The 12,834-nt window shown below is 39.0% G+C and overlaps 1 protein-coding gene across 2 annotated transcripts in view; it reads right to left on the bottom strand.

Moving 5' to 3' along the window:
• Positions 1-12,834, bottom strand: part of FBN2 (fibrillin 2) — a 114,956-nt gene that overhangs the window by 58,142 nt on the left and 43,980 nt on the right. For both annotated transcript variants that reach the window (XM_021551872.4, XM_085567223.1), the window contains 4 exons: positions 9,050-9,202; positions 8,283-8,336; positions 4,630-4,755; positions 2,151-2,276 (listed from right to left, as the gene is read on the bottom strand). In XM_021551872.4, coding sequence (XP_021407547.4) covers positions 2,151-2,276; positions 4,630-4,755; positions 8,283-8,336; positions 9,050-9,202 — 459 coding nt within the window. The remainder of the gene's footprint in view (positions 1-2,150; positions 2,277-4,629; positions 4,756-8,282; positions 8,337-9,049; positions 9,203-12,834) is intronic.

Below are 12,834 nucleotides of genomic sequence, written 5' to 3'. Positions count from 1 at the left end.
ATTTTTAAAAGAGTAATCAACAAATCAAATGGATTTTAACACTATTCTGTATGGTAAAATAAAACCTGCTATGTATGAAGATATTTATTGAGGTGTGTTTTAATTTTTTTTTCTCTCAAGTGTAGTGAGCATACATTGTAAACGTCAGAGAAAGAAAAATTGAAACAGACCACTGTACATTCCTGGAAATGAACTTCAAAGCACATCTGGTTTACATTTAACTAGTTATGTCACTGGAAACACAAACTAAACCATGGAGCTTGTCATAAAAATCTCAACTTTCACAGACTCTGGTGCCTCAAACAGGTCTCCTACTCCTCGCAACAAACTGATAAAAAATTTCAGTTGAACTACAAACAAAACAAGAGTTTTGTTATTTCTTCAGAGTTGGTGATGAGAATCACAGTAAAAATTTCCTGATGACTAGTAAGCATCAGAGCATTTTCAGTGCTCAACACAGAGCTCCTGACTACAGCAGGTTTTTACAACTGGTGAACTTACAACTCCAAAACGAATTATAAGAAACAGGATTTGGGCAGAAAGAGAATAATTTCTTTCTCTGCTGCCAACCCTATGTGAGTAAAAATGTAACACATTTAATAGGTTTTACAGACACTTTTACACAAAACCCCTCCTGACCAGCTTTTTTTTACCTCACAGGCTAAATTTAGACATCAATCTAAGGATGAGATTAAAGATGTATTCATAATAATAGTATCATTGCTATTAAGAAATAAATCCAAATTTTTTGTTTGAAAAAGCAGATACATTTTATTTCAACAGGATTGGCCGGGTTGTCTGCATTCTGGCTTCTCATCCACCCAGCTTTAGGTCAGTTTTTTGGCTCTGATGTTCTTGGTAGTGAGCACCTCCCTTACCACAGTTTCTCTGCCTAGAAGAGTCCTCAAGAAACATGTACATTAAGGGCACACAGCACACTGTTTTCACAGGCACTAATCACAGAGACAGACCCTGGAGAATAAATTCCTCAGCACTGTGGGAAGATAGATAGGCACTGAGAAAACTTGGCACAGAAAGCTCTGCAAGTCCACAAGGGCTGGCACAAGAAAAGCCCCACTCTGAACAAGTGGTACCAATTTGTAACATGCAAAAAGAGTAAGAACTAACTTCTAAAGGTGTCCTCTGAAACCCACATGTATTAAAATATAAAGGAATGTAATTTCTTTTGCATAGAAGGGGTGAAGATGCTTTGTACAGAACAAGTGAATGATTTTATACTGCCAGAATTTAAAACATTAGCACTTTCATTTCTATGTGTTTGCTTAGCTGTATGGCAGTAACTTCTACCTGATCAATAATAATGAGATGAAGGCAATAATACTTTCCATCACTTCAGAAAAATCTGGATGATTAGTGTTTTGCAACAAAGAACTACAGCTTCCCCATCACTCTAAGAAATGAAAAACCATCTACTATAAAAACTTGCTAATGACTACAAATACTGAGATTTACAGACTGTGGAGCCAAACAAAAAATAAAGGAGAAGACCATTAAATTCTACTATTCCAAATATTAATTAACAGTTGGCTCATAAGCTAACGATTGCAATTTTAACTTTTTGGTGCAGTTTTCAGAGTATTTATTTAAAGTAACTAAAATTTCTCAATTAGTTTCTGCTGTATGATGTTTTTGCGGCTTTAACATCTGTGTTAAGAAGTAATATAAGAAAGCAATTTTGATTATATGAAAATATAATGAAATACTATGAAAATAACGGACAATTTAAGTATAACTAGGCAGGTCCTGGAATGAATCACGGATAACAGGATTTGATCTAGAATAACATATCACTGCAGACTGAAGGGAGAGAAGAAGGGAGAAAAGAAAAAGGAGACTCTGATCAAGACAATTACATTTTGTTAAATGGCAGATATGGTACTCCTGCTACATGATCAAAGGCAAGCACGTATTGTAGTTTAAAAAATGTTGTAGCTAAGCAAAGGAAAACGTTGTCATATAAAATTAAATTTTTTCTTTGAAAGAATTTCAACAGCATGAAATTAAAAGAGAAATGTGAATATTTATGCAACACCACAGCTCTCTCTGGTATCTGCCACCACTCCCGTGACGGTTCCGCTTGGACGCGACAGAAGAAACACCAGATCTGAGAGGAGGTGCAGGCTGCTCACCTTCACAGGTGTCAGTCTCCGAGCTGAACAGGTAACCCCTGGGGCAGGAGCAGCTGTAGCTGCCCGGGGTGTTCCAGCAGAGCCCGTTGTCACACAGCAGCCCGTTCACAGAGCACTCGTCAACATCTGCAGGGACGGGACACACACCGTGAGCAGAACTCACAGCTCCGACTTTCAAAGCTCTTAACCCACCTACAGGTTTTTACTGCAAAAAAAAAAAATCTCTCTTCTGACTTCAAAGCTGGTTTTTTTTTCACTAGCAAACTCAAAAATTGGTTCACGGTTCGTCTCAAGAGATTAATTTTATTATCCTGCAATGACCTTGGTCATTTGAGTTTGGTCAATGACCTTGGTCAAATGACAATGATCTCTGTCATTTGTATGGCTACTCCATATAAATTCATGGAGGTCTACTTGATTTGAAAACAGTAATTTAATTATTTATTTTATTTAAACACCCGAACAGCAGTATGTTACTTACTGTTTAAACTCTGTTTTATAATTTTAAAAGGCTAAAATTGTTTCTGTTATCCATGAAGTGGATTAAAGTCTATCCTGTATGGTTCATGCATGGCAACCATCTCAAGAGTACACATAACACCTCCCCTCCAGAGAAGACTGTATTTAAAAATGTATTATTATTAAGACCAGGAGATTAAGCACATTGACTAGGAAAATCCCATATAGCAATATAATTCCCTGAACTCCCCTTAAACTAACTGAAAAAAATTCTAATAAAGTGTAGTGTGTCTTCATCATTGCCCTACTATTTATTCTCTGAAAGAAGAAAACTATAATTTTAAGCTTTTTCTTTTAATGTCCATCACATGTTAAAATAACCTATGTTTATAGAAGAAAACTGATGGAAGAAGTCGGGATAAACATGACATTTCATCCTGATTCAGGCTGTCTCCTCTTTACTGACTGCTTGATTTCCCAAACATAATACTGCAGCTGAAATCTTAAGCAGATTTTTAGAGAGTTTTTAAGTTTAAAAATATAGAAGTGAGAAAGCAATATAATTACAATCTGGAGAATTTTGGTTTCCCCAACTTCTTTAGATATTCCAAGTTGTGCTTATTCCTGTAGGATTCAGGCAACAAAGCCTCCATTTCCCCAGATGATGAATCCAAGATTTAAGTCTGGCAGCCATGAATGAAAAAAAAAACTCTTCTTTACTAATCTGTCCTTAATCTAACTTCATCTGATTTCAACCAAGGAAAGGAGGACAGATTTGTAAATTGACATTTTCAAGAGCACTTTTGAGCTGGTTTTCATAAAATCCTTTGGCCCAAACTATATAGTGTGATGAATGCAATATTTAATTGGAATCTCACAGAATAACTTCAGATTTGGACTATAATCTGTTGTGATATGCTCTGTAAAAACACTGAACAATGTAGTTCATGCTTTAAACTCACTCAAACCTGACAAAAATACTGCCTGCATTCTGACTGAACCCATTTTTATTTCCTGGCATCTCATAAACTGTGTCATTCATTAAAATCTTTCAATCTTTTATCTGAATGTTCACACTTAAATTCTTTTATGGAAAAATTATATCCACGAATAAACACATGCTTGCATTCAGTCAGCTTTATTTAAGTAAATACATAGATTATTCTAGCATTTACCTAATCCCAAGAGTAACTAGTGAAATAAAACCCCTTTCCAAAAAATCCACTTGGAGAACAAATATTGCATGAAGCATTTTAAAAATAAAAACACCAACACTTTTCTGCAACAGTGCTTTTCCTGCCAAAAGGTCATATTTAGGGCTTTAGGAAGTAACTAGATGTAAAGTTCCTTTAGTCATGCAGATAAAAGGAGACACTTTCTTTACTTTGTGTTGGCTTTGCATCACCAGGAAGGAATGTTTGATCTGAAAACTATACCACACCTATATATACCAGGTTTTTCCCAGCAAAACTGGTGGACTTTTGCTAAGCACAAACAGCAGTGATAGGTCAGTAAACCATCAAGTGCAGAGAGCAATAATTTACCAAAATAAACAAAGTACTTAAGGACAATACTTTGGACATCCTGATGGTTTCTGAGAGAGTTCCATTAGGTTTTAATTTAAACAAACTTTGCCTTTCTGCTTAAAACTACAAGGCAACATGATGTATAACACACTTTTTCTGGATGTAAGAATTCCCAAAAGAAAAAAAAAAACCAAAAAAAAACCCACTGGATTTTATGTGTGGTCATGAATAATAAAGTTAATTAGATGGAGAGTGAAACCTGCAATGTTACCTCCTGCTTACACAACCCAAACACCAACACAGTAAAATATACAGTATATACAGTAAGAATAACAATTATTCAGCGACTGAGAAAAGCATCACTCCAAGTTTTTTGCATTTTGACTGTAGCTTGAAGAAGCAGATGTCTTGTGACCTAAATTCTGTCAGGTCAAACCAGCATGAAAGAAATGATAAATAATTCAGCCACAATATGAAAACAACCAACAACTTACCCACGCAATTGGTTCCAGCAGGATCAGGCTGGTAGCCACTGTTGCAGTTACAGCGATAGCTGCCTCGCAGGTTTTCACAAATCCCATTGGAGCAAATATCAGGATCCAGAGCACACTCGTTAATGTCTGCATTAGCACAACAGCAGAAGATAATCAGACACTGCCAGGTATGACAGACCTGTTCCTGTGAGAGCTGTGGGCAGCACCTGACTCACTGGAGCTCTCAGTCAGAGCCCAGGCACAGCACAGGTGCAGCCCAAAGGCTGAAAGAGGTGATTATTGTCCTTTATTTGACACCAGAAGGACAAACCTGGAATACTGCATCCAGTTTTGGGCCACTTTACATGGGCCCCTCCTTAAGCCTCCTGTGCACCAACCAAAGCCTGTCATGCTCCTGGCATTCCTTGCAAAACTCAGCCCCAGAGTGCCATAGCTTTCCCAATCCCGTGCCTACATATCTGGGCAGCTTTCCTCTGCTCCTCACAGCATTCTTCCCTGGCTCCACTGACACTGCATTTCCTTCTCACACCTCAGCTTGATCCTTACTCTGCCACGTTGGTCTTTTACCTCCTTGCCTGGTTTCTTACACGTGTGAACAAAGAGCTCTTGTGATCTCAGGAAAACATCCTCAAAGTTCTATTCTGCTCTTTTAAACCTGAGGGCAGTTTCCAGGGAATCCCATTCAGTGATGCCTTAAGCAACTGGGAGTTGATGCTCATGAAATTCAGGGTGCTGTCTTTACCCTCCACCTGGCCACACCCCTCAACTCAGCATGAGTTCCAACAGGGCATCACCAATGCAGTCCAGACAGCCATCAGTCTGGACATCACTAATTAGTTCATTAGTTCATCTGTGTTGCTAATCAACGCATCCAGTAATGCCTCTGCTCTGTTTAAACTATCACCTAGATTAAGAAATTTTCCCCTCAGAGTGTTCCAAGTGTCTCCTGGACTACACACAGCTCATGTCAGTGTGGTTAAATTCCCTCAGCAGCATCAGGTCTAAGAAGAGGCTGAGGGGACTGGATTTGTTCAGCTGAAAAGAGGGACTATCAGAGGGACCTGTAACAGCACTTCCCTGATTTTAACAGATGATTACAGACAAGATGGAGCCACCTCTTTGACATGCACAATGACATGGCAAGAGACAGCACTTGCAAGATACAACAGTGGAAATTTAATTTAAACACCAGGAAAACAATTCTTCATGAGTGTGGCTAAGCACTGGAGGAAGCTGCCCACAGAGGCTATGGAACTCCATCCTCAGAGATTTTTCAAACTCCCCCAGGCAAGGCTTTGAGAAATGGTTCAACTTTGATGATACCCTTGCTCTGAGCAGAAGGTTAGGTTGGATCACCTCCAGATATCCTTTCCAACCTAAGCTGACAGGGAACTATGTGTTTGTAAGAAAAAGCTTGATGTAACATACCTAGCCTCTGCCTGTGGTTTAGGGATCTAGGCAAGAAGTTATAAATTATTACTTGACACACAAATTTTCTGAGCAAAGAAGTAATGCATAGGTCAAAGCTACAGAATATTCAGTCCTGTAAGAACTTGTGGGAAATTTAAAATTTTTCTCAGACAGACAGAACAGGATGATGGATGAGTTATATACCCTGAATTTACAGTTCCATATAAAATGTCTGCTGTAGTTGGACCCAGGTCCAAAGTATTCATATGAACTGTAAGAAGAGGAACAGACTAATTTTAATACTCCCTGCCTCTTAGGAAAAGAGGGTTTTTCAATATTTTCCTTCTTCTCATATGGTAAGCCCATTACTTTAAATAGTTCCTTTCCCAAACCCTGGAAAGAAAGGGTGCTGGCCTAGCTGTGACTTCATGAAAGACTTGTTTTATACTTGTAGGGTGAAACTTTTTGTGGAGAGCATTTCCTCTTTAATCACAGTGCAGTTTAGATCCCGATTTACATTTAATCATATATGCACTTGGGAAAAACCATGCCACCCCTGGATAAAACTCAACACTATGAGACATCTGAAAAACTTTGTAAGAAAACACAATTTGGCATGCCACTTCAGATTTGTGTTTTCTTTAGAGCAAAATGCATTCTGTAGCTCACTAGACACGTTTGGATCTTGGGGACAAGCCACACAAGGAGTGTACAAGTAGTGACAGGAGCAGCAGCATGAAAATTGGCTGCAATGTTGCTGTACAAGAGGCACAGAGAACCCCGTGTTTGCTCCAGAAACCTGAACAAAAGAGGACTTCAGCTGAGACATGAATGATTTTGTCATGCTCTTGCTAGAGAGCACAGTTGTTTCAGTGTTTTAAGGAGAAATTGTATTTTGCATGTGTCCAAAAGGAGACATGAACCTCTCTGCCAGGCTGCATGCAAATTCTTATGCTAGGGTGCTGCTTGTACAATAGTATTACTGAATGCTGACATTATTTCTCTGAGATTTGGAGATTATTCAATGGACCTTGTATAATTCACTGAAAAGTAAACTGAGGGAATTCATAAATTCCATGGGTTTCAAATTACTCATACAAGCTTATACATGTTAAGCCATAAAGAAAAAAACTACGCGGATAGAGTACTGAACAAAAAGAGAATTTGTTATATAAGTGCTATTTTTAGAAGTTATTTAGGCTACTACTAAGTGTAATGATTGGAGTTCTTACTCTGTTCCTGCTGCACAGAATAGGAGCTTTAATGCTGACCAGGATAATTATTAACACATCTGACAAACAACCAGCAATAAATTTTATGTTCCTGTATTCTCCTATTCCTTCAACTCATTTTACTTATCTGGCAGCTGCAGCATGCTTTGCCCCTGCTTCAGACCTGGCTCAGCCATTATTTTTTAAAATCCCCATCTCTGTGGTACTAAGAAAAGGATTTGTAGCTTTAGAGTTCCCAATACTAAATGCAAGTTGTCACTTTCAGGACTTATTTTCATACGGATATGTTTTTTTTCAGTTAAGCTCCCTTCCAATTTTTAACTCTACAGAGATACAATCTGTCCATGGAAATGATCCATGGGTGAGAACTGGATCTGGAGTGAAAAACTGCTCTATTACTATCCCAGATGACTGAAAATCAACTGGAAATGAAAATGACTCCTGTTAAATGAGAGAGAACTCTTGTTTTATACCTAACCTGAAAAAAATCTCTAATCTCAAAAAAAAAAAAAAAAAAAAAAAAAAAAAATCACAAGTCAGAACTCTGAAACAGATTACTTTTTTTTCTTGAGAGGGTTAGGCAAAATCCACTAGAAAATTAATTCCAGCCTTTTTTCTAGGCAACATTCAAATATTGTAGTCTGAGAATTAAAATACAAAAATTAACATATTAATCTTGAAGTTAAAAACTCCACTCTAGTTATTGAAAAATATAACTCTGAGGATTATTTTTCTCAGCTTTGACTCATCATCCTGGGGTAAATTTATGATGCTGAGTTGTTAAATTGTTAACTGGTTGTTAAAATATCAATGTAACAGCATTTCAGTGTTAACAACAAAATGTTCTTAAACAGTTTTTTCCAATTTTCTTGAAAGAAATTTACCTCCTGAATGGCCTGGGGGAGGGGCCACTTAAATTTGCCTTCTAGAAAAAAACACTTCAGAAATATCCTCCCGAAATTTGCCCTAAATCAGGACAACCATATATATTAAAGAAAATATGTAACATACCTCTTCCATCAACAGTAATACCTATTCCACTGCTACACAGGCCATGGAACTCAGCTGCTCAGTTGCGGTGGAGATGTTGAGGAAAAGAAAATATTATTTCCAGTATTTCACTTTCTTTCATTCTAAACTAAACCCACATGATTTTTTTTATCCAAAGTAATTTCTCTACAGTGTAACTAACAAAATGCCAATATTCACATGAAATAATCATTTAGTTAAATCTGTAAGGTAGCACTCCATCCTGAACTTCCATATATACATATAAAACCAAAATTAGATGACCAGAGTTAAAAACTCAGGTGATTTCTTTACAGCCCTGACACAACTGTCCTCTCAAGTTATTGCTTTTAATTACACTGCCAGTTTTACTTGCCTTTTTCTAAATAGTTTTCTGCTGCTTCAGAAAACAATACTAAATGGAAATTCTGTCCTAGATGCATCACCTCAGCTCTGTAGTCAAGAGATTTTTTTTTAAATCAATTCTCAGGTTTACTTAGAGAACTGACTCATATAAAATGAAATACAGATTTCTAGAAATAATCCAGCTCTTTTAAACCGGATTGACTGAACCAGAAAATTCACTAGAGAATTCTGCTTATTCTCTTGCAAGAATTATTCCTTATAGCAAACACTTGATTCAGGAACCCAGATTCACCCTGCTCACTTTTCTTTAGGGCATGAAATAAACCAGCAGTGTGATCTCAGCAAGAGTTTTGTTTAAAGTCTGTATGTTCACTGTACCACTCGAAGAAGCAGAAAAATTTTACCTGAGTTTTTAGCAGGGCAGGGATGGCACGGCTCTCCAAAGCCATAGTCAGGGCTGGCACAGCAGCATTCAGACTTTGTGACAGCACCAGGGAAGGGACGGACACACAGCCCTTTCCTGATGCCTCCATAGCATGTGCTACGCACGTGAGTATCTGAAGGAAAAGGACAAGGGAAGAAGTAATTATTTCCTTAAGCTGAGAGTGAAATGCATGCATACCATCCCTTATTTTTGGTCAGCAAAAAGGTCACGCTGGCTACATCTGCACTGCCTCAATAATCTTGATGACACCAAGGCCAATTCTCAGTGTGGTTACCTCCTGGGGCTTTCTCCAGAGCACTTTCAACTCTCCTAAAGCAGGAGTTTTTTACTAAATTCAAAGGCATTCCAAAGGACCCAGAAAAGGTGACCTGTACCCTGAAGCAGCTCTGTAAATCCATCAACAAATATTCCAGTGAGAAACACAGAACGGCCTGGATCAGCATGTGGTGGCTGATTTTTCCCTTTGGGAAGTACCACAGACATCTCTGATGTCCAAAATGTTTCCTCAGGCAGGATAACTCACCAGCAGCCTAGGGCAGGTATTACACAGGAGAATACCTGCTTCTGGAAGGAGGAGCATGGTCTCCAGCTGTATTTACAAAATCACGAACAGAAGTGCCATTTTAGCAGATTGCTCAGACCAGCATTTATGTGACATGACCATCTAAATTGGTTTATACATAAACAGACACCAGTGCTGGTTTAGCACACCAAAGAGGCCTCAAAATCTAGCTGGGAACAGCAATCTAGCAAATTTTACACACAGCTAGGCAGTGAGGAAAGCAGTGATACTGCCCAGACTACGAGAAACTTCAGGGGGGTTGTGATTAAAAACACACTCTGGAAGTTAAAGTGCCGTCCTTGGGGAGAGGCCTGGAAATGGTGGCCTAGATAAACCAACGCTTATCACACAAACAAAACACAGAACACCTGAAAGTTCTTCAACCCCAAAAATCATGCCAAAAAAAAAAGATGGCAGAAAAATTATAGATGCCAACCATACACCTGTATGACTCACCACGTAGTCACTGCCAATCTTACAGCTGATTTAATCACCTAAATCAATTTGATAACCTTGACCAGTGAGATGCAGGAAGAAGCATCTTCCAAGACACAACTCCATACCTACCTTTACAGGAATAATCATTTCCCATACTTATCCAAGAACTATGAGAATGTCTCTGAGACTGCTTTTTGTGCATTTCTTTGGGGCTTTGTTGTACTTTTCTGGTTTTGGTCTTTCTAAGCTTCAGTGATTTTTCCCATCTTTGCTTACAGGATAACATTAGAGATCTTTGAACAATCATGCGATTGAACAGTCCTTCTAATAATGTGTAGCTGAGAACTGCAGGATACACATAAATAGCCTTTACTTTTGACTCCTAAAATTCTACAGACACTCTAGGAGCTGCAGAAATAGTCTTTGTTTCAGGTATCTTTATGGGCCAGAACAGAACACAGCTTTAATTTATGCTCCTTGTCAGTCCCCCAGTTAATCCACCATGCACTGTGGCCTGGACATGAGCCTGAGTGGACTCAGAAGCTGAAAAGGGTTTGAGGAAATCCAGACAGCTCCTTGCTTGAAGTATGACCCCAAAACAACAAAGAAAAGTTGCATGAGAAGTTTTACAGTCAATGTTGAATATACTTGGCCAACCAAAATAAGAACTGGCAATTCCTTATGTGTTCTGTAGGCCCTTTGAGTGTTGTAAGCTGGCTCCTGTATTACAATACTGCCTGCAAATACATGTTTTCTCTTGCTTTTGATATCCTATGGAACAGATAGTTCTGCAACACAGCTACACATGTCCTATATTTTAGAGTTTTTTCCTTGCCAAGAATCTAGGTGAAGCCAGTACAACTCGCTTGCACTTGACATCAGGAAAAAATTATGATGCTTGAAAACAGTCAAGGACTTTTGCACAATCAGTGTCTGTTAGTTTCCTTTGCAAAATAATTAGGGGCATCAAATCCTTTCCCTCCATCTAAGATAAATCCAGTTGCCACCCTGACAAGTTCTGCCATGAACAAAGGACTTCAATCACTGCCCTCTTACAGAAGGGGAGGCTTACCCCTTGTAATGCATCTGTGAGGGAATGGAGAATCAAAGCAAGGGAAGAAAATGGCACCAAGGGAAACTGCAGAGGGACAGAAGACTGGAAAGTGTGAAAGAAATGCTCTGGAGGAAGGCCTTCAAAGATGTGGAGTGTGGGAAGTAGCTGAAGGAAGCTACAGATGTACTGAGCAGCTGCTCTGCAGAAGAAAACAAGTGCTTCAGCACATATCAGTGCTCTTAGAGAAGTGACACAGAGAACTTGGGGACAATCTCAGCCGAGTTACAGGAAAACAGTCTGATCTACACAGTCAGTGATTCACTAAGCCCATGAAGGATGAAGGTGCCTCTCCCACAAGCAAAACAGCAATTGTGTGACAGGGAGAATGTCCCCCTTGGGCTGTGCTATGAGCAAGAATGAGAAGGACAGGCACTTCTTTGAGGATGATTCAATTGCTGCAGCACCTCACAAAGCTGAGGTTCTCCATTCCTGTGAACCTGTGCTGCTCCCCATGTTTAATTTGATTAGCCTTTGGCTACTCATTTCAGAGCATCAAGAATTTATTTTTTAACCTGGATCAGAGGTTACCACTGCTGCTGCTGTTTACCTGTTTATGGGACTGTCCACTCTGTCCCAAGGCATGGCACTTCTACACCCTTAAATTTGGAGATGTAGCACTTCAATACCTACAAAAATTATCATCACCACATTTGTGGTCAGTATCAGGTGGACCAGTGCTTGACCCACACTCGGGGAAAGTCACTGCACCCATCCAGGAGCCTTAGGAGGACAAATCAGGCTTATGACAAACACCCATTTGGCTCTACAAAATTACCAGGGTAAAATAAAGCTTAATTACTCTGTCCTGGATGGCTCTGGCTCTGGGCAGAGGTAACTAGAAGTGTCTCAGCAGAGAACAAACAGCACTGTGTGAAGCTGGAGCCACAGCTCAGCATACGTTCTGAGGTGATGCACGCTCACATGCAGAGCCAGCTGAGGTATCCAAGTGTGGAGCTGCAGCTGGAAGTACAGCCAAACCTAAGAAGCCTGCAAATATTCAGATATTGGAAGTTTGGCTCCAAGTATTTATCTAGCTGTTCCATGACTCTGTAACTGTTCCTTTTCCAAGCATTTGTTCCTCTTTGCTGTACCTTTTTCAAGCTTGTATAACACTTCGTGATTGACTCAGCCATATTTATAAATACTAAGTAAAACAGCATTTTCTTTCTATGTGTACTCCCACCGGGATCAAGGTTATTATTCAGAAGTAAAATAGAGCTCAGAGAAAAAGGGGACAACTGAACTGTGTGCTCTTAGATTTTATATTCCTTGCTGGTTACCTAGCAGACTTGTGGGAATGCTCCAACAAGATGTCCGGTTTAAGTTATTAATTTTCAAACTACCAATGATCTTCTAGCAGCCAGAATGTCTGAAAAGTATTATTATTTAGGTCACGCAATACGCAGAATAGCATAGCCAGACACAGAATTCCTGTAGTTAACAAAGCATGTAGATTGCATATAAACACACATACACAATTCTGAACATGGACTGGCTTGGAAATTCTATTCTCAACTCTTGTATGAGGATATTTTGCTATACAGCATTTGAAGTTCGCTATGTTACTTTATGGCTGGAATAATTACATCATCTTTTGTTAATGAATTTTCCAACTAGATCATGATTCCAC

Source organism: Lonchura striata, chromosome Z (genome assembly GCF_050655825.1).
Source record: "Lonchura striata isolate lonStrDom1 chromosome Z, ASM5065582v1, whole genome shotgun sequence".
In the NCBI taxonomy this organism is placed as follows: Eukaryota; Metazoa; Chordata; class Aves; order Passeriformes; family Estrildidae; genus Lonchura; species Lonchura striata.
The sequence above is the reverse complement of the archived record's forward strand: the minus strand, read 5'-3'. Positions and strand labels throughout refer to the sequence as shown.